This window comes from Natator depressus, chromosome 11 (genome assembly GCF_965152275.1).
Source record: "Natator depressus isolate rNatDep1 chromosome 11, rNatDep2.hap1, whole genome shotgun sequence".
In the NCBI taxonomy this organism is placed as follows: Eukaryota; Metazoa; Chordata; order Testudines; family Cheloniidae; genus Natator; species Natator depressus.
Window position 1 is genome coordinate 69,306,371 of NC_134244.1, and position 22,224 is coordinate 69,328,594.

General features: G+C 42.1%; 1 protein-coding gene across 1 annotated transcript; it reads right to left on the bottom strand.

Annotated features, from left to right (window-relative positions):
* Window positions 1–900: 900 nt before the first annotated feature.
* COPS8 (COP9 signalosome subunit 8) lies at window positions 901–21,177 on the bottom strand. The gene is made up of 8 exons (XM_074966916.1): window positions 21,010–21,177; window positions 18,395–18,465; window positions 16,248–16,296; window positions 13,576–13,708; window positions 9,931–10,038; window positions 8,280–8,342; window positions 4,627–4,668; window positions 901–2,562 (listed from the first exon to the last, which is right to left on the bottom strand). Exons 1-8 carry the CDS (start codon window positions 21,085–21,087, stop codon window positions 2,483–2,485), a joined length of 624 nt encoding a protein of 207 aa, XP_074823017.1. The 5' UTR covers window positions 21,088–21,177; the 3' UTR covers window positions 901–2,482.
* Window positions 21,178–22,224: the final 1,047 nt, after the last annotated feature.

Consider the following 22,224-nt stretch of genomic DNA (forward strand, 5'->3'; position numbering starts at 1 on the left):
CCACTCTCAGGTTATTCTTAGTTCAGACATAACTGGAGACAGTAATACCCTTGGCTGAAGAAGGGAAACTGGAGAAAATATTTTCTCTGAAGAACCAAAAGGCATTTTAGGTGATGGCAAAAGAGGAGAAATTCTAAATTCCTCTACATGATCTCTGCTTTTTGGAGAAATACATATCTGAGTCTGTTGTGGTACATCATCTTCTTGTTCCTTTACTGTAAATTGATCCTCTCTGGCCGAACTGAGGCTGGATCCAATCTATGAACCTGTGCCTGGACTACTATCTGCTGCAGCGCCATACTGCTACCAGCCTCTGGTGCCAGAGCACCTTCTTGTTTCACCGGCGCCTCACGCCTCGTTTTTTGGAATTGGCTCACCTGGATCCAAGAGCATTGGAAACATCTTTTGAAAACGTGTTTCTTCTTCAGTTCCACCCAATTAACTATATTACTACCCCTAATAAAACTAACACTTAACTAAGATCTAAATTAGCCAGCTAATCATGGATCTGGAAGGATTCCTGAGCTCCACACAAATCTGTTTAGCTGGTCGTGGTTAGACAGAACTGAGATAGCTGGAGAACCACACCCTGTTTATACCATTGCCTGAAACACTCGATGTTCACTGAAGGGTGGGGCAAAGGAGATGAGTGAGTGCTCCAACAGCTACTGCTATCTAGAATTCTACCATTCAAGGCTGCACCAGTCAGAGCATCCCATGAGTGGGAATATGCATAGGGCACTTTATGCTGTGTATAAATCTTCATTAAATAACCACATAAGCATAATGTACAATATTAACCTTCATACAGCTTTACCATTCAAACTGACCAGCTAGCCATCAGATTTGAACATTTACTCTTTGAAGGAAATGAAATCAGGTACACAAGCTTAGTGTAAACATGTTTTAATATCACTGAAATTATATTTGCATCAATATTTATAGAGATCCAAGACTTGGAAGGGCTTCAAATAAATAATCTTTTGAACGTAAATGGTTACATGTAAAAGGGGGTCTAAAAGCAACAGCCCACAATTTAGAACCCCTTTCCCTCGGACCCAAAACAAAAGAATGTACAGTAGGTAGCACACACTGGGAGAATGTCACTACAGATAACAGGAACCTGCCATCTTCAAGTGACAAGCCACTGAATATGTTGACGACAACCAAATGAAAGGAGAGAGGAAGGTAAAGGCATGCACTGCCCTTTAAAGCACGACTATGTGCCCCGATTCCATTTTTTTAAACATTAGGATCAGGCAAGGGAATGTAAGTTGTTTCCTTTCCAATTCTGAAGTTCATTTTGAATTCAAGGATTCATACAGCAGTACAGGACGTATGCTACTCGAACTAATGTGCAGCATACTCCAGCCCATCCTCCATAGATTTCTTTTATTCAAAGGCATCTAATTTTTAAATTCTTTTCCAATGAAAACGGCAGTCCAGAAAGCTAAAAAGGCAGTCAAAAAACTCCTTCCGGTGAAGCCATCACCAGCCTATAACACAAGTAGATTCAGGCTTTAGAGTAGTATTGAGAATCACGGCATAACTTTCTAACAAGTTACAGGGCAAAATATTGGTCTGAGTGCCCCAAGAGTGGCTGCTTTTAAAAGTTAAGCCTTCCAAATCCAAATGCTTTTTCAGAGCAAGTGAAGTGAACATTTGCCTCCCCCAACCCCCATAGCAACTTCTGAAATGTATTCTCTAGGTGCCCCAGGTATATTAAAAATATCAGTCTGCAGTAAAAAAAAAAAAAATAAGTACACCAGCCTACAAATAGCTTTCACAGAGCACTCAAAACTAACCCTCGGGGAAATAAGACAACTCAAAAATAGGTAAGCAATGATGGATACAAGAGTAACCAGTTATAAAAATCTCACCATAAATCGAAGGAATCTTGCAGGAAAGTACAGTAATAGTTACTGTAACTTAATGTAACTTATAGTTCACAACCAAATATTTATTGTACTTTGCAAGGCTTCCCCTTTACAGATGCAGGTAGAATAGCTTTCCCCTCTTTATACTTAATCCATTTGTGACTGATTTTCCTGGTAAGTATTCCACTGCCAGCAATGGAAGCATCAAAGCCACAAGTACAAAGGACTTAATGATTACGTTAATCTCCTTTGCTGATGGAAACTCTTCTTTCCTTCTGCTTGCTGCTTTGCAATAGACTATATCAGTACAGTTGGAGAGATATGCCTTTTCCCACTAAGAGTCATAAGAGAATAAAACTTAACATGTAATACTGTTGTGTACCTAATGGATAAATATTATTGGAGTTAAGGACTATTTCAACTACTAACTTTGCTTTGGCAAAACACATATAGGAACAAAATATATACTATATATATTTTATCAACATATTCCAGTAGTGGGAGGCTGCAACATTCAACGAACAGGATAAAAAGTAAGTTTTAGATAGTAGAACTGCCAGTACACAGAATTTCCGGGTTCTGTCTTGAACACAGGATTGGGGTCATTAATTTTCAAGAAAAGCCACATAGTCAGTCAATCTGGCCAACTGTTGTTCATTAGGAATTGGTGGAACTGTAGCAGGTTCTATAAAGAACACAAACACACACAGCATTAATAAAATTAAGGAGGCAAACCAAAGCCCAACATCACCCATTCCAGCAGCCTTGACATTAAAGAAAAATGCATACTAAATTCCTCAGACTGTTTCCTCATCAGCCCGAGAGTGACTCGCACTCCTACTCGCTATCTCCTCATATATTCTTTGTTGTGTTGTGGAGAAGGAATTACTTATTTGGCCCATAACACACCACAACTGCAACAAAAGTTACAAATAGCTAGGATACATCTATCACTACTTCTAGACCTCTTCACTCTTCAAGAGCTATTGGCATATACTGAAGGACTGCCAAGTTTCCAGCACATCATGTCTGTTTGCGAACTCTGGAAATGACTCCTGCAGCATCTTCACCTACAGTAAAGTTCCTATAGGTCTGCTTGCATTCTGCCTTCCTCTAGAACAGAGGTGGCCAAACTTACTGACCCTCTCAGCCACATACAATAATCTTCAGAAGTTCGAGAGCCAGGCGTGCCAGCCAGGGCGTGGGGCTTCAGCCCTCCAGGGTGCACCAGCTGAAACTTCAGCTGAAGGCTTGAGACCCGTCTCCCCATAGGGCAGAAGCCCCTAGGCCCCACCACCCTGATGCAGGGCAGAACCCCTGAGCAACCCCCAATCCCAGTCTGGCAGGTGGAGAAGGGAGTAAGGGAAGCGGGACTCTGTGAGCCACACAAACTGTAAAGTGCCGCCTCCGGCTTGTGAGCTGCGGTTTGGCCACCCCTGCTCTAGAAGCAGCAATAATGAGCATGTCTGCTGAGCTTTGTCTCTAAGGTAAAGTGAGACATACCTAATCAAGGCAGGGTGGAAAAAGCACTGGATGGCTGACAAGAGAAGGCAGCCATAGTACATGTACCAAGTCTACAAGAATGCGGAGTTATCTAGTGGTAAGGGTGAAGTGCAGGTTAGAGAGGAGGATAACTGAAAATGGAAGGGAAAATTAAGAGAAACAGAGAATGAAATTTAGGGGTAAGAGAAAAGGAGAGTAGAATGAGAATAAACTGAAGGGACTGTCAAGAATAGAGGCAAGAGATAATTAGGAGGAGAAATGAAAAATAGTGCGAAGAAAGGAAAACACCACAAGGAGTCAAAACTGAGGAAAGGGAAGGCAGAGAAACAATGTGTTATATAGAAGTGATTCCTCCTGTAAGGTCTTCTCTGAGGGAAAGTACACTGGGGAGATATTCACCTAGCCTTTGTATAAAAAAAATAAATCCTCAACCCCAAATATGCAAAGCACCCCACTTCCAGATGGGGGAAAACAGAAGGCTATCACTTTTTGAAAGCATGTTTTTTTAAATGAGAGACTTCACACTGGCTTGGAAAGACAAACCTCCAGTAAATGTAAGTTCACTTGGAATCTATAATACGTGTGTCAAACCATCAAATCAGATGTATTCTGAATATACTCAGTTGTATCATATGGAGAACAGAGTTTTAGGTGCCAGCATCACCAATGAAAATTGTACAGTTTAATCCATTATGAAGCTTTCAGTTTAATTAAAAAAAATGAGAGGTGGAAGCTGGAAGAGTCACTTCAAATTTTTTGTCTAAAGGAAAGTTTAAGATAATACATTCTTTGCATCATACAGAGGCTATAAAGCCATTTAAACACTTGGGACTTGCCTACTTGAGAGGTAGCTCTCCTTATGACAATCACAACTGAGATGCTTGAGCTGGATCCTTCTCAATTTAAGAGACGGGACTGGCAGTTCTCTGTGGGTGTTTCTATTCTGGAACCAGTTCTCTACTTGGTCTAAAACTAGCCTGGGTTTTACTGGTTCCTGGGCATGCTACAATGCTCATCCTCACTCAGACATCTGTGGGAGAGAGAAGCTGAGGAGGGGGTTAATTTTGCCTGGTCAGTAAGTGAATTGCTGGAGGTTGTGTGTTTCATTTGACATTGCTGGGAAGGTGATGCTGAGTTAGCTATTTGTTTTGTTTACGTATGTAAAGGGCACATAAGAGTTTCAGAAAGGCAAACAGCGTATTTATCTATATTATACTTTTTAAAATAAATCAAAATGAGCAAATACCTGGTAAAGGAATAAATCTGTTAAAGGAAGCTTCCAGTGCCCCTAAAGGAAAAATGCAATGGAAATGTTAATCCATTAAGGGACCCATTCTGCTAAAAATACAGTTCTAATGTAAAAAGAAAAGGAGTACTTGTGGCACCTTAGAGACTAACAAATTTATTCGCGCATAAGCTTTCGTGAGATACAGCGCACTTCATTGCATCCAATGAAGTGAGCTGTAGCTCACAAAAGCTTAACAAATTTGAGCATAAGCTTTCGTGAGCTACAGCTCACTTCATTGGATGCGATGAAGTGCGCTGTAGCTCACGAAAGCTTATGCTCAAATAAATTTGTTAGTCGCTAAGGTGCCACAAGTACTCCTTTTCTTTTTGTGAATACAGACTAACACGGCTGCTACTCTGAAACCTGTCATTATGCAAAATTCTAATGTACTAAGCCAAAATTGTCTAAAACTCTATAATCCATAGGGCTGGTCTTCACTATGGTGAGATCGATGCAGCAGGAATCGGGACCCGCTAAATTGATGGCAGAGCACACTCCGGTCGACCTGGTACCCCAGTTCTTCGAGAAGAGTAAGGGAAGTCGACCGGAGAGCGTCTCCTGTTGAAGCAGCACAGTGAAGACACCGGGATAAGTCGACCTAAGCTACGTCGATTCCAGCTGTTATTCACGTAGTTGGAGTAGCGTAACTCAGGTCAGCTTACCCCCGTAGTGAAGACAAGCCCTTAGAAACAAACCTATTACTATTTTCTTTCATGGAAATTTTTATTGTATAGTATAATATCGGTCCATTTAAATTCCTAAGCATAGTGAATGACAGACTGAAAATGACGACTGGCCTCCTGCCGATTTCATTTGTCTCACAATGGAACTTCAGCCCCACGCAGCACTTTTAGTTATATGCACTAGTTAGCACAGTGTGGGTTGCAAACTGTTTTGCTGTAAACATCATCATATCGTAGGGGGAAAAAATGGAGGATATGCCTGTTCAGCTGAGTCAGGTGGTGTGTGTTCAAACCTCAGGTCAGTCAATACACCCAGGACTATAAGTGAATTTCACCACCTTGTCTGGAACACATTAAATCATTATTTTTTGTTCGGGTGAGCAGGATTTTAATTGTTCAGGAGCCCAAGACAGTAGGATTTTTTCCTAGCTCGTTAAATGTAACAGTACATTTTAGGAGCAAGATATATTCTGGCAGATCTAATCACCTCTCTTCCTTGTTTTTACGGTGCTGTTTAAAACTAGTATTTAAGAAGTTTAGAACAGCAGTCTCTGCTCTTTGCAAAATTTTACTCAAGTTTTTACATAAATAGAAATTAATTAGCATTACTTTTGTTAAAGACAAGCATTTCCCAGTGTGCTGTTTGCAAAAACTTGCTTTATCTTTTCAATACCGTATCACAATTACAATTAAAAAAAAGTAGTGGAGTGTATAATCTTGTCTCAAAACACAGACACATAAATACATGATCATGCTGAACTACACCGTACCACTGTCTGCCTCCTTACATAGTTGAAGGATCTGCACAAAACGTTTGCTTTCTTTTTTACACCCAGCACTGTTCATACTGAACATAGAATCTACTTTGTGTAAAATGAAGTAAGTATTAACTTTTGGTTAACAGCAACATTTTGCCAGGAACCAATCCCGTCCCATTGAGTTTAATGTTAATGGGATTTGGATACTAGCAATGGCATGCCATTTATTCACAATATTTTTTGGAAGAGAGACCCCAGTTGCAGACAAGTTTGCTAGGCTGCAGCCAGGAAGGGAGATGCTGGGATGGGTCTTCCCTGGCTACAGCCCTGCAAACTTTCCTGCAGCCTGTGCTCAGTACATCCCAGTGCTTCCTTCTGGGGCTGCAGCCCTGCAAACCTGCCTGTGCACCGGGACCGCACAGGAGGGGAGATGCTGCAGGCTGGGTGGGGAGGCTATGTGCAGAGCAGTAGCTACAACTTGTATACTAGAGCTGCACAGTACCTCACCCTGTGCTCTCAGCATTGGACCCTGCCTGGGGGCTGCACCCAAGGAAGGAAGGTCTGGGACAGATGCCCAGAGAGCGCAGGAAGAGGTACTGTTCAGTTCCATGGGCTCCCAGTGCCCCTCCTCCTTGCAGAAAGCCTCAGCACCTGGGCTTCAGCGGCCCTTCCTGGGGGCTGCTCTGCCTGCAATGAGGTTTGCAGGCTACAGCCAGGGAAGGCACATCACAGTGCTTCCTTCCCTAGCTGCAGCCTCACAAACCTGCCTTCTGCTTATTGGCAACCGCCAAATATTGGCAACTTTTAGGTGGCAACCGAGTAGAATCATAGAATATCAGGGTTGGAAGGGACCTCAGGAGGTCACCTAGTCCAACCCCCTGCTCAAAGCAGGGCTGATCCCCAACTAAATCATCCCAGCCAGGGCTTTGTCAAGCCTGACCTTAAAAACTTCTAAGGAAGGAGATTCCACAACCTCCCTAGGTAACGCATTCCAGTGTTTCACCACCCTCCTCGTGAAAAAGTTTTTCCTAATATCCAACCTAAATCTCCCCCACTGCAACTTGAGACCATTACTCCTTGTTCTGTCATCTGCTACCACTGAGAACAGTCTAGAGCCATCCTCTTTGGAACCCCCTTTCAGGTAGTTGAAAGCAGCTATCAAATCTCATTCTTCCCTTCCGTAGACTAAACATCCCCAGTTCCCTCAGCCTCTCCTCATAACTCATGTGTTCCAGTCCCCTAATAATTTTTGACGGGTTTCAGAGTAGCAGCCGTGTTAGTCTGTATTCGCAAAAAGAAAAGGAGTACTTGTGGCACCTTAGAGACTAACCAATTTATTTGAGCATATTCCAAGCTGACACCAACTTTCATGTCCTCCTTCAGCATTTCGAACCATCCTTTTCCAGGTCTTCCTTGTCATCTTTGTCCCACAATTACTAGCTCTTGCCCTCCCTGGCCAATGTAACCCACATCATCCCACAGGACTCGGCCATCTAAGTCGATACTCCCTCAGCTTTTCCATAATGGAGACTTTCTGCCTCCCAGCTTGTACCATTTCATTACGTAACGTACCAGCTCTGGTCTTACCCAAGTGTTCCCCTGATCATTCTCATTTCAGCAGCGTGAAGCAGAAGTAGTTCTCTCGCCCTTATTGGCCAGAATTCCGACCCATACACCGTGGCTGGCCTAATCATGATCTTACACACTTTCCTCTGTAGTTTACTTGGCATACTCTTATTGCAGAGAATTCCCATCAACTCTCTTCATTTACACCAAACACTATTCAAGTCACATTCTCTGAATGGCTCAACATTGAACCGAGGTACTTCAACTGTCGCACATACTAACTAATTTTACTGGCTTCTTGTTGTCCCTCTCAATTAAGTACTGCACGTGTTCCATCTTTTGTTGGCTGATCTGTATACCATTTTCTTACAATGCAGCCCTAGGTCTCTTTCCAGTTAGTATTTATCTTTACGGAACAGCATAATGTCATTGGCAAAAAGTATGCTCTGTGAAGCCGCTCCCCTAATCTCCTGTGTCAAGATGTCCTTGCTATACAAAACAAACTCAAATTATATTAGACATAATTTTAATTACACTAAAGGATACAATACTAGAAATATCAAGCCAGATCCAAAATGCATCATGGAATAACAGCTCCACCTACCTGGCTTTTTAGGCATTACCATACGAGTTGTGGAGTCTGCTTGCCATCCTTGTTCTAACACACCTGAAAATGCATTTTAAAAATTCATAAGAACGAAACAATTACTATTATTACAATTTATTATATGTATTACCATAGCACCTATGAGCCTCAGCCATGGACCATTACCCCATTTGCTAGGCACTGTATAAACACAACACAGACATGGTCCCTCCCCTGAAGAGCTTACAATCTAAACACACAATACAGACACAGTGTGAGGGAAAGGGTAGGAACACATAAGCAAAGTGAACAAAGTGATGACAGCAAGTGTCATGTTAGATCCACTTTTGGGGGGGGGGGGGTGTGGAGGGGGCGAAGACGCTAGGTTTATTTAGGCGGTGATCAGCTAAAGGGAAACAGGTAGGCACATTGAAAGGAAAGGGGTGAGGGAGAAATGATATCCTGTGTGTCTGACTCCAGTATCAAATAATCCAAAGTTCGCACTCACTGGAAAATGTCTGAATATACTTTGACTCTGCAATCCAACTTTTTAAAGATTTATTTCTCAGAAGAGCTTATGACAAAATGCACTGCTGGAGACATTTAGTAGTACAAATGCATGACCTTTGTAGAAGTGATAGTAGGCTGAGACTTATTCAGTCAGGCCTGATGCAAAGCTTTACTTTCATTTCTTGTCCTGGAGCGTGGGCTTCTCACACTCTTATGAAAAATAGAATTCCTCCGCTATTTCAAAGGAGGAAGGTTTATTGTGGATCCTAACCTAGTAAATGGTGGTTATTGGAGAACTCAAATACATTTCCCATCCTAAAAATTAAGAAATTTGCTTTTACTGTTTCCCTTCTCAGTAATCATCTGCTTTCATAATAATCTCAACCTTATGTATATTTTTATTTTGCTTTACCCCTCTACTCCCCATCCCTTTGCCTTAAAAGGAGTTACAAGAGCAGCAGGGGCAGAAGTGGGACCTCATTGAGCAGAGAACTGGGCAGGGTGAAACCTACTCCACACAATGTACTTCACATGTTACAGATATTCCTAGATTACTAAAATGGAAATTTTTTTGAAATGTTATTTAATGTATACGTTTATGCTTTAATTTTACTTTATTTTAATCTGACAAGATGAGTGAAATACAGACTAGGAAATGTCACTATGGTTTCTAACCAGTATCACTTTCCGATTCTCTGGTACAAGCAATTGTTGGCAATATTCACATTGTAACACTGCTTTGAAATATTTAAATTCCAAGAACAGATTTACATTAATGGAAACCCTATTAATTAGGTTTTGTAAAGGTTTTCTTTTACGGACAAGACTTCAGACCCAAGCTGTCGAACAGCGCTCCATTAAAAATCAGGAACGTACAAGAATCCATTTTTAAAATTTCATAAAGGTCAACTTTATCTCCAGTTTTCCTTCAATTTATTTGAAACATTTTCACCAAAATCTGTTAGGCCTACAATGATGAATTTTCTAAATACAGAGGGCCCTCTGGCCTTTTTTTGACTTGGTGTAAGGAAGAGAAAGTGTTCTTAAACCCCTTTTATTTTATAATGGGATTCTTTAGTTGGTCAATTTAATTCTGGTCTCAGCCTCAAAACAAAATTGTCTGTTCAAAGATAATCCAGAAAGTAAAACAGTAAGCTACCTTTCACAGCTTCTTCTACAGGAAGTCCAACAAAGGCTGCAAAATCATCTGCAATTATTGAGGTATATGCCTGAGAAACCAGTCCAAAAGCTCGTCTCCTAGTTGCATCTATTAAGGGGAACACATTTTTAAAAGATACAATTGTCTCAGTCTTCAAAACACACAGCAAGTCTGAAAATGCTTTGTGTCTCCTCACGTAACAGTGGAGAGCCACATTTCTGAAAATCTTGTGCTTAATTCTAATAGTTTATATTTACACAGTATGTTCCATTGAGTGCAAGCTTAAAAGAGGCTTTGTAAATATTAGTGGAGCTTCAACACCTCTGAGGCAAGCAGTAAGTAGCATGACTTACAGATAGAGACATTGAGGCAAAGAGATTAAAAGAACTTGCCCAAGTCTGTGGTAGAGCTAGGAACAGAACCTAGATCACCTAACTCCCAACCCTGTGCCTTAACAGTTAACATTTAAGCACAAAGGGCATGAGGTACAGTCTAGTCACTTTGCTCTTGAGCCCAGGACTAGGCTCATTCAGAATGACAGGATCTGGATAACATGTTCTGAAAATCATCTTAGTATTTTAAAACATTTTTGGTGTAACTCCAGAAAGTGCTAAAATGCTTCCAATTTTACTGTAAGTAAAACTGAAATGTTCATAGCTAATTAGCTATACAATTTTATTTCTGCAAAATTCTAAAAAGTCAATTACTAATTTAAGTTTAAATATAATTATTCAATAATTAAAAATAAATAATAAATGTTTAAATAAATGACAGATTCATATCTTAAATGATGCTTTAATCCCAATATGGCTCCAAAGTAACACTACATCAAATTGTTTCCTTATTAGCCCGAAGAATGAACTGGAATTCATGATAGTGAAATAGCCGGCAAAAAAATATTTTCACAGACTCTAGTGCCCTCTTGCAGTGAAAAGCTATTAGCACATTAGTGTTAAGCAAGATGTTACCACTCAGAAACATCTGCACTAAGTGTCTAATTTTCAAAAAAGAAAAAGTAGAATCTTTGCCCATCACTGCTTACATTAGGCAAACTCCTAGTAAGATTCCTTAGAATCCTGCTAGCTGCAAGACTAATTTTAAAGGGACATTGTCAAGCTTGTGGAATCCAATAAGAGGGACTTATTTTGAAAGTTGTGTCATATCAGAAGCTTGATCATCAGCATTCCAGATATGCAATTAAAACTAGACTATAATGTGAAAGCAAAAGAGGCCCATCATTCTATTTACGGTACATCACGGTGTTTATTAGAAGAAATCATTTAAATCTAATGTTGAAACTGATGTGTTCCTGTAAAGGTTTTATATTGGAGCTTCATATTTGAAATCCGTCAGTTAAGATCTCTGAAGGCTATGGGACAATCTTCAAGGTTGATTTTTATTCTTAACAAGTTGGAAATATCCCTTCAACACAATGTGGTTGTGATACCCTCTGTATAAATTTCAATTATTCAGTTAGATCATGGGTGGCCAACCTGTGGCTCCAGATCTGCATGCGACTCTTCAGAAGTTAATGTGCGGCTCCTTGCATAGGCACCAACTCCAGGGCTGGAGCTACAGCCGACAACTTTCCAGTGTGCTTGGGGGGTGTGTGTGCACTCGCTCACTGCTCAACCCCTGACTCTGCCACAGGCCCTGCCCCTACTTCACCCCTTCCCCCAAGAACCCCCCCACTCCTTCCTGCCCCCGTCCCTGAGCCTACTATACCCTTGCTCCTCCCCCTCCCCCCCAGAGAGAGGCGCTGATCAGCAGGGCTGCTGGCAGGTGCAGGGGAGCTGATGGGGGGCTGTTGACATATTACTGTGGCTCTTTGGCAATGTACATAGGTAAATTCTGGCTCCTTTGGCCACCCCCGAGTTAGAGGGATATTCAAGAACTAATAAGAAAAGGAGTACTTGTGGCACCTTAGAGACTAACAAATTGAGATTTTTTGAACCAGAAGCACAGATTTTAAAAGGAATTTTTTTTTCCTTTGGGCTGCTGGAAAGCAGGTTTTAAGCTGAAAGCAGTTAAGAGGGTTTTTTGTGTCTGCTTGGGGGCCAGAGCAGAGACAAAAGGGAATTGTCTTTTGTGAGCGGGAGTTCTTTCTACCTAAAGGCAGGGTAGTTAACCTCCTGCAGGGAAATTCACAGGTCTTCACAGACCTGAAGAGGGTTTTTTGTTTTTTTTTTTAACCTAAGAGCAACTAGAGGGGTTTTCTGTCTATTTGCCTGGAAACAAAGGGTTCTCTCTGTCTGTGTGTTGCTTTTGCCGGGACCAGAGCAGGCATGCAGGTCAGAACTCCTGTAAAGGGCTAATAAGCAATCTAGTTAGATATGCATTAGATTCTGTTTTGTTTAAATGGCTGATAAAATAAGTTGTGCTGAATGGAATTTATATTCCTGTTTTTGTGTCTTTTTGTAACTTAAGGTTTTGCCTAGAGGGATTCTCTATGTTTTGAATCTAATTACCCTGTAAGGTATCTACCATCCTGATTTTACAGAGATGATTTCTTTACTTCTATTAAAAGTCTTCTTGTAAGAAAACTGAATGCTTTTTCATTGTTCTCAGATCCAAGGGTTTGGGTCTGTGGTCACCTATGCAAATTGGTGAGGATTTTTATCAAGCCTTCCCCAGGAAAGGGGGTGTAGGGTTTGGGAGGATTTTGGGGGGAAAGACGTCTCCAAGCGGGCTCTTTCCGTTATATAGTTGTTAGACACTTGGTGGTGGCAGCAATAAACTCCAGGGGCAAAAGGTAAAATAGTTTGTACCTTGGGGAAGTTTTAACCTAAGCCGGTAAAAATAAGCTTGGGGGGTTTTCATGCAGGTCTCTAAGGTGCCACAAGTACTCCTTTTCTTTTTGCGAATACAGACTAACACGGCTGCTACTCTGAAACCTGTCAAGAATAGTATATTCCCAAAAACAATGAAGCCCACAGACTTATTGAATCTTGAAAAATCTGAATCTTGAACATTTTGAAGACATTTCTTTCCACAAGTGAGTTATTTATGAAACCAGTAGCTTTTGTACACTTAAAATATTGTATCCATCTGTTTACAGTACTAATTAATATTTCATTTGTAAACAAAATTTGGCCCAGCACTGCAATGAGTTCTACATGAGCAGAGGTTTTACTTGCACAGCACACACTGCAGGATCAGGGCCTAATTTTGTTTTCAAATGAAATTTTAAATCAGTAGTATAAACAGATTGATAGAATATTTTGAGAGTACAAAACATGTTGGTTTCATAAATAACTTATATGGGTAAAGAAATTTCTTCAAAATGTTCAAGATTCAGATTTTTCAATATTTACTGCTCTACTTAACAAAAAAAACAAACAAAAACAAAAACACCTGGGTATTTGCTCAGTTACTGCAGAAAGCACATTTCTATTTATCAAGAACTGTCTAAGTGCCTGGCTGAATGTCCTTGCGCCAAGGAATACACAATCTAAGCAAAATTGTTCTGACAGCAAGTTAGCATACACTAAAAATCCAAGCCAAAATAAAACCTCCTAGAACGCACAGTAAGTCTTGAGCAAGGGTTAATGGCAGCATGTAGTCCGATATGGCCAACAAAACAAATTCAAATTACACTTCTCTGCCCTTAATCTGTGTTTAAAAAATTAAAAAGTATTTTTGTACCTCTAAGTGCTTCCATGATTGGTTGAATAGTCTCAGACCACTGATGTGCGCCGATTGTTGTGTAGATTCCTGGAAAGTCTCTCTGCCAAATTCTTTGTCCTACTGACCAAATTCCACCAAGTTCAGAATTTGCCTACAGTGACAAAGCAACCAAGCAATCAAAACAGAACATATGTATTATTCTCTGCCATGACCACTCCACTACTAATTGCATTTTGCTGGAAGTATATTTTTTCCCTCTCTGAATAAGTAGGCATCACAAAAACAATTAGAATGAAATACCACAGTAATCCTGATATTAAGATTCAGACAGTATGGTACCACATATGTCACTGATACTGGTATAAGAGTGATGATCCAGTTCAAACAATTCCAATTTCTTTTTTTTTTTTACACTGACAAAGCAGGTAACGCTTCAAAAGACAAGCGCCACACAGTAAAGAGTGTGTTATTTGCCTATTCCATCTTTCTACACCCCCGTCACCATCCAAAAAATGTGGTGCAGAAGGGAGCAAGAAACACACACATCACAATTATACCACACTTTTTAAAAGTGGACTAATTTTGGATGATTAAGGGTACAAACAGATAAATATGCTAACAAATATAGACAGAAAGCAATCAGGTGGACAAGTTAGAAACCAGCTGTATAAATATAGGAAGCAATTAATAAAGATTCTTCTATGTAGCCAAGAAAGTGGATCTTGCTAACTAGTCTCCAGAGCAACATGTCACTAATAATTACATATTAGAATAGAAATAGGCAGCAGTCTGGGTGATAAGAAGAGGAAAGACCTCCAGCATGAAAGGTAAATCTGATTCTCATTCCTGTTTCAAACCACAAAAGGGCATGAGGATCGTGGAAATCACCTCCCATGAGTTTTGTCAGAGGATGCAAAAGCTGCTGTGACAATTACTGTTAACGAGGAGTTACTAAGTGTGGCAAGTTATGTCGCAAGTGTGATACAAAAAAAGGTTTGACCCAGCAATATTACTGAGACCACTAGTTGACTTTTAGTATCAAATGGCTGAGCCTGATTGACCTTTCCTTCACTATTAGGAAATTGGTTTTCAGAGGTATCTGAGGATTTATTACCCAGTCTCAGACCTCAAGGACTTCTTGGCAGAGGACTGCAGTGCCACTTCCTCCCTATTTCCTCATGTAAAGCTTTCTGTCCCCAACTGTCTCTTTAGAAACCCAAATCCTAAAGAAAAATCCTACAAACAGGCAAGCACTTTTGGTATTAGAGACCTGACTTCTCAAAAGGTGGTTCTAATTCAAGCAGGGCATTACAGTAAACCTACACTATGGATTCAGCGTGGCAGCCGTGTTAGTCTGTATCCGCAAAAAGAACAGGAGTACTTGTGGCACCCTAGAGACTAACAAATTTATTAGAGCATAAACTTTCATGGGCTACAGCCCACTTCATCGGAGGCATAGAATGGAACATATAGTAAGAAGATATATATATATATCCACACTCATACAGAGAAGGTGGAGAACACCTTCTCTGTATGTATATATCTTACTGTATGTTCCATTCTATGCCTCCGAGGAAGTTGGCTGTCGCCCATGAAAGCTTATGCTCTAATAAATTTGTTAGTCTCTACGGTGCCACAAGTACTCCTGTTCTTTTTATGGATTCAGTAGTCCAACACAAAGCTTTCAGTATTCACTTGTAATCTGGAAACCCAGCCACTGGAATTCATTAAATCATACTTTGGAATGATGGATTAGTCTGGCTTGTGGCCACATATCTCAGATATCTTGGAGAGTGCCTCATATGGAAGCATTCTATTGTTTCTGGTAGTTAGACATCACTGTAGCTATGAGACGCAAAATGTGGAGTTTGGTTCCTGCTATACCTGTTGGCTGTTTTATTTTCAGTCCTCTATCCATTATACTAAGAGGTGCAAGGAGGAAGAAAAAAAGCTTTCTTCTGAGATGCGTCTTTTAGGATTCTACTGCATTCCAGTGTATCATAGGGAGAATAGTAATTTACACTGAACACTGTAGTGTCTCCTAAAGCCCAGGTGGAGAGTCAGACAGAACCTTCTGAAATTCATGCCAATAAGGGGATACATTCACATGTAAATATAACTATAAATAAGATCCAGTGACGTTATCAGCCTCCTCTTTCCAACAGTGACAGAAGTGTTCCCAGACACCGTTTTGACCTTTTGAAAAGTTGGCTGAGGTTGTGAATCAACTGCAGGATGTATCTGCCTGACTTTTGGTATCTGGAAGTACTCAGAATGGGTCCTTTGCCTTCTTTCTGCTGATGGCCATTTTTGTCGTGAGAAACTAGGTTTCCAGCAACAACTATTGCTGATTTGCTGAACTCCAATGTATTTTGAGGAGGTGGCCTGAAAGGCTCATTATTTTGGGTAGCAAAATAGACAGAATAAGAGCATTTTGCAGGAGCAGACAGATGCAGATGATACCTATCAGTAAAGGGAACAGGCTGGCATGCCTGGTCAGTGCCATCTGCTGGCAAAGTGGTTGAAGAGCTCAAAACTTTGAACCTGGGCCAGTCATCAACCACATAGCTCCGACTAAAAGTGAAGATTTATTTTAAATGCCACATTTTGGAAAAACCCTTATCTCTAAACATGTAGAATAGAGCACAGTACCATCTCCAGTCTTAAACTGTACTGAAGGGAGTACTTACAGATTTAATAGCAGGAGGAATTCTTTTCCAAAGATATCGTGCATTATTCCTAATAAACAAAATAAAGATCAGTTAAAAATATTTTTAACAATTATATTCATCAGATAATTACTGCTAGAAACCTATGAAAAGACAGTGATATTAAAGATGTCTTCTGATGTAAGTGCTACACTTAATGGGGTGAACAAATCAAGCATTTAATAGCATCACACACCGATTTATGCTATACACGTCATCTTAATGCTTAAAAATCTGCAGTAAAATGGCTTTATATCCAGGGAGATACAAAAATTCAACTATGCAAGTAATTTTGAAATAGATGCAATAAGAGGACATATTGCAAGCCTGTGTTCAGAACGTCATGACATTGAAGTTTAATGAATACATTCCCCTGCAATATTGTGAACACAAACAGCAGCACATGATAACACCAAAGAGAAACTGAAGTCTATGTTCATTATCCAGCCTAGTGAAATGCAAGTAGCAAGAAGTAAATAAGAGGTAAAATGCTCAGCCTAAATAATCCAAGATGCTATTTAGTAATATAGGAAAAGGTTGTTCCTTATCTTTAGAGTGCCCACTTAAAACTGACAAGCCCGTTAACCGGAAAGTTTGTGCCGATCCCTCCTCTCCTATGAGCAGCCAAAATACCAATATCACCATTTAGCCACATAGTAAACACAATGGCTGGATATTTCTCTGACCTTCCATTGTAAGTAAAGAGAAATATTGCGATTTCTGATATCACTCTGTGGTATCCATGGGTAGATGCTGACTTCTTAAAATGCTAAAAACTGCATACGTGACCCATGCTTTCAGAAGCCTGAAAGCAGAATTATTCCTGATAGTTCTTATACACTCTCAAGAACAATGCATATCAATATAGTGACACAGCATATGCACATACTGTAAGGCTGAGAAGCAAAGACTTCTGGATTTTATCTATATTGTGGCTCATTTGAAAAAGCTTACAGGATTTTACAGCAGCAGTAAGAAAATGTTAAATATGATTGAAATGTAATCAATCTCAATAGGTCCAATCTCAATACTGTCTTTTAAATTTCAGACTACGATTAAGCAATTTACCCGGTGTTTACCAGATTGAGACTTGAATTAGGGAGAGCTGGTTGGCATTACAGACAAGATTAAAAGTAACTGTTTGATGATTGTTTTGATGCCCAATCAGAAGAACTAGTTAGAGGTTTTCAGCTTCTATGATTGTCTACCAGTTGCAATACAGCTTTGCAGTCTGTGGGGGAATCTCATTTGCTTCAATGGCCTCTAATATTTAGGTAGCCAATGGTGGCCAAAAATGTTTTTTCCATCCATGGTTGTCTAGAACACTGCTTCTCAAGCTCTCTGATGTGGGGGACCGGCAATTTTTTTTTCCCAGTGTGTGCACGGACTGGCAGCTGATGGCTCGCGGACCGGCACCGGTCCGCGGACCACCACTCTGGTTTAGAAGGTTGAGACCTTTTCTTCATTACATGGACCGTGCCAGTTTCCCACCGTCATCTCCAGAACAGATCACAGTATTCACACTACACTGGGCTACGCTGGAAGACTATTTGGAAGCTTCAGCTAGTGCTGAATACAGTCTCTCCCAGAAGGAGGTAAATTACAAGCTGTGTTTCCTGAGCTGCACCAGCTGCCAAAGTAACTGGATTGGGTAATGTCTGCTTGAAAAACTGACACTCTCCTTGCACGAAACCACGGCTATGGTACTTGAGAAGATAAGCCCCCTGGTTTAATTGCAAAGAATATGAAGACAAGACATTTCAGCAGAGACGTGGCCACTGACTCTGGAAAGCTACCAGCCATGAGCCACCAGAGCTGAGTAAGCTGAACACTGTAAGACCCATCTGTTTTCCCAGGCTTTCAAGAAGGGGCAGGTGAGAGAAGAAAAAGACTTTACAGGGAAATAGCATTTATTATTCTTGACAAGCTGAAAAGGAAGAAGAGAATCATAAGATCATTAGTTTATCTGTACATTTGCTGCTGTTTTCACATACTTGTGCCCAGTGCACTGGATAATTAACACACAACAGTTTTTAAACAGTTCTGTCAAGTTTAGGTCAAGTTCTAATTATGATACTGAATTCCTGTACATATTTTAAATTTTTAGGGTGATAGTAACAGCTACTTACATGTCATTGTGCAGCAGGTATAGCGCTAGAAGCTGACCATAAACTGGGGGTGTTGCAATTCCTCCAGGGGCCTTAAAAAACAAATCCAACTCACTTAATTGGATTATACATCTTAAACAGTTAAGAAGGGAAACTGAAGTAATTTTTTTATTAAATATCTCTGATTGCAACAGGAGAGAACCCATAATTTAACATTTCACATAAGGTTAGCTAGTTTCCACATCAGAGAGAGCGCGCATCTGTTCACAGCCAGTTTGGCTTTGTTATAAATTATATAAAAGATTACATCAATATTAAGGTCAAGATTTTAATTCCAACAAGTCAGAAACCTGCTCCCCAGCATGGGTATATTACAATAAGGTCTTTCGTTACATGAGCATAAATTAGAACACTGACATTAGCAGCAGCCACTATACTTCAGGATCCAGACAGTTCCCACCCAAGCCCCATCTCCAGGTGTTCATTCATGACATTCCAAGTCCTTTAGTTTCTAGGCAGAACTTTACTATACTTGGTCTCTGCATGAAAGTTTTGTTTGTTTTTTAAACAAAGGCTAAGCAAAATTCCTTTGGCCATTTTGGAGATGAATGTACACCCCCCCCCCCCCCCCCCCCGATTACCAACTGAGAACAAGAACATAAAAACAGCCATACTGGATCAGACCAAAGGTCCATCTAGCCCAGTAGCCTATCTTCCAACAGTGGCCAATGCCAGGTGCCCCAGAGGGAATGAACAGAACAGGTAATCATCAAATGACCCATCGCCTGTCACCCATTCCAAGCTTCTGACAAACAGAGGCTCGGGACACCATGCCTACCCATCCTGGCTAATAGCCATTGGAGGACTTATCCTCCATGAACTTATCTAGTTCTTTTTTGAACCTTGTTACAGTCTTGGCCTTCGCAACATCCTCTGGCAAGGAGTTCCACAGGCTGACTGTGCATTGTGTGACAAATACTTCCTTTTATTTGTTTTAAACCTGCTGCCTATTAATTTCATTTGGTGACCCCACTTCTTGTGTTATGAGGAGAAAATAACACTTCCTTATTTACTGACTCCACACCAGTCAAGCTTTGCAACTTCAAACTTGACATGTACTATATAAGCAGCACACACTCTGCTGAGTTTGAAAAAAAGAAAAAGGTTTTAAAACAAAGTTACAAATTTGAAAATATAGAATTTTCATGTGTAATGAGTTCTGTTAGACTTTCAGTTGTGCTGTGCATATAAGGACAATGCAGCAAGCATATGTACGCAGATAGTTGCACAGCTACTTGATTTGGTTAAAGGGCTTTAACAAACTCATCTACTGAAACACACTGAGACTGAGAACTAGTTGCAGTGTTCTGCTCAAAGTGCAGGAGGAAAGTGGTATGTCCCTAGATCTGATGCTGGGATAACTTACAGCTGCCTTGAGGTTCCTCTAAAATTTATGCTGGCTTGTAACAGCTCCCAAGAGCTCACTAAGTTCCAGCAACTCCCTGCTCCCAACATCAGGGAGCTTGGAGGAGATGCCACAGAGCTTTCTCAAGGTGCAGTAGAACTAAGTTGGCCAGCCCTCTCCAGCGTCCAAACTGCTGCTATTCAGAACCTTACTGTGCAGAAGTGAAATTGACAAGATACTCACATGGTTGCAGACAGGCACAAAACACATACTGAGTAGGACCCCAAAAAACCAGCAGAGGGGGGTATATTAGTGGAGACCACTTTGCTGTAGCCAGTGGGCTCTGGGATGTGAGGAAAAAGAAAAGAGAATATTCCTTCTTCTAAGCAGCCAGTTTAGGAGAAAGCTTCAAGTTTATCAGAAAAGGAGTACTTGTGGCACCTTAGAGACTAACCAATTTATTTGAGCATAAGCTTTCATGAGCGATCTTCTACACTTTCCACAGTATGCATCCGATGAAGTGAGCTGTAGCTCACAAAAGCTTATGCTCAAATAAATTGTTTAGTCTCTAAGATGCCACAAGTCCTCCTTTTCTTTTTGCGAATACAGACTAACACGGCTGTTACTCTGAAACCTGAAGTTTATTAGAGGCTTTCTAGCAGAAAGCTACAGAAGATTTCTCCTCTAAGAGCCCAGGTATTAAACCCTGGGAGGAACTACTATTGTTCGCAGTATTATGGTACTGGAGAGAAGGCCCAACTGAGATTGGTGCCCCATCATCCTAGGCACTATGTGTGTGTACACACACACACACACACGTAGCCAGGGACAGTCGGGGCTCTGAAAAGGTACACACTAAAGAGGCGAGACAGGGGGCACCAGGAGGAAAAGGCAGAGAGAGAACGCGAGTCGCGCGAGGTCCCTCAGCAGGCCGGCGGCAGCCCCCGCTCCCCCGAGTCCCAGCGCGGGGAGAAGCGGGCTGAGCGGCTCCCCGGGCGGCGGTGGCCCCCGGGCTGAGCCGCGGGGGGGGGGGGGGGGTTCACCAGCCGGGGGGGAGGGGGGGGAGGGGTTCACCAGCAGCAGCAGCGCCGACCTCTTCAGGCGGCCACTGGTCACCGTCACCCCGCCGCGCCCTCTTCCCGCCCCTGCGGCCACCGGTCTTTCACGGCTGCTGCTGCCGCCGCCGCCAACCCTGCCCGCCTGCGGCGAGCCCCAGCGCCCGCCCCGCTACCTCCAGCTCCTGGGTCTCGCACTGCTCCAGCAGCTTCTTGAAGCTGAAGGAGGTGTCCGCCATCACCGCCACTGGCATCTTCCCCCGCGGCCCCGGCCCCGAGCCGCCCCGCTCCGCTCGGTGCCCGCAGCGGCCACTCCGCGCGCGCCACCCACCACTTCCGGGCCCGGCTCGGCGGGCTACGCACTTCCGCCCGCTGCCGAGGGCCGGAGCTGTAGCCGGAGCCGCTCTGTCTCGCCCGTCTCGTATGCACTGGAGGACTCGGGGGACTGCTGGGCGGGGCGTGGTGGGAGGTGTTTGGGGATGTTGCTGTGTGGGAGAGGTGTATTATTGGGGGTTGCTGTGGGGGGAGGGGGATGTTGCAGGAGGGGGATATTGGGGTTGCTGTGGGGGAATATTGGGCGGTTGCTGTGGGGGGAGGGGGATGTTGCGGGGGATATTGGGGTTGCTGTGGGGGAGGGGGATGTTGGGGGTTGCTGTGGGGAAGGGGGATGTTGCAGGAGGAGGATATTGGGGGGTTGCTGTGGGGGAATATTGGGGGTTGCTGTGGGGGAGGGGGATGTTGCGGGGGATATTGGGGGGTTGCTGTGGGGGGAGGGGATGTTGAAGGGATTGGGGGAGGCCGGGTGGGGGAGGGGCAGAAGGGATGTTTTGGTGGAAGGATACAATGCTATACTTAGACAATCCCAGCATTTCACAAACATATTTAACCCTAAAGTCTCTAGCACCCAGATCTCCATTTTTCTATACTGAAAAACTCAATATGCAAAGTCGAGATCCTCTCACTAACTGCCTCCCACTCCACCCTAGAGTCCCTATCACCCCATAGCTCTATCGGCTAATTCCACCACAGCATGTATATTTTTATTCTGATTTGTTCCTTTATGATTTATAAAGAAAAGGCCTGCATTTTGTTAAGGGTTCCTCCCACCCCCACACGCCGTCTTGTTTGTAATCATGTTGGAAATTCATGTCTTGTCTACCCTGGGACTCTTTCAGCAACAAGAATGAGTGACATTACGACATCTCGAGAGACTGAAAGCTTTGTCTTTACACTCCCTTGTATCAAGGGCTTGTGCTAACTCCACAGTCTGCCCCACACAGATAGACCTTACACTGTACATAGTCCCAGTAAAGTCACTGGGGCTCCATCCTGCACAGGAACCTGCCTGGATCAGATTTCAGGATAGGAGAAGATGGGTCATAAGATGCTAG

Coding starts and splice junctions, on each gene's coding strand:
- COPS8 (XM_074966916.1), bottom strand. CDS start 21,087: ATGCCAGTGGCGGTGATGGCGGACACCTCCTTCAGCTTCAAGAAGCTG. Junction 8,343..9,930: donor TGTAGAAGAAGCTGTGAAAG/GTAGCTTACTGT, acceptor ATGCATTTTCAG/GTGTGTTAGAACAAGGATGG. Junction 2,563..4,626: donor CAGATTTATTCCTTTACCAG/GTATTTGCTCAT, acceptor TGTTCTTTATAG/AACCTGCTACAGTTCCACCA.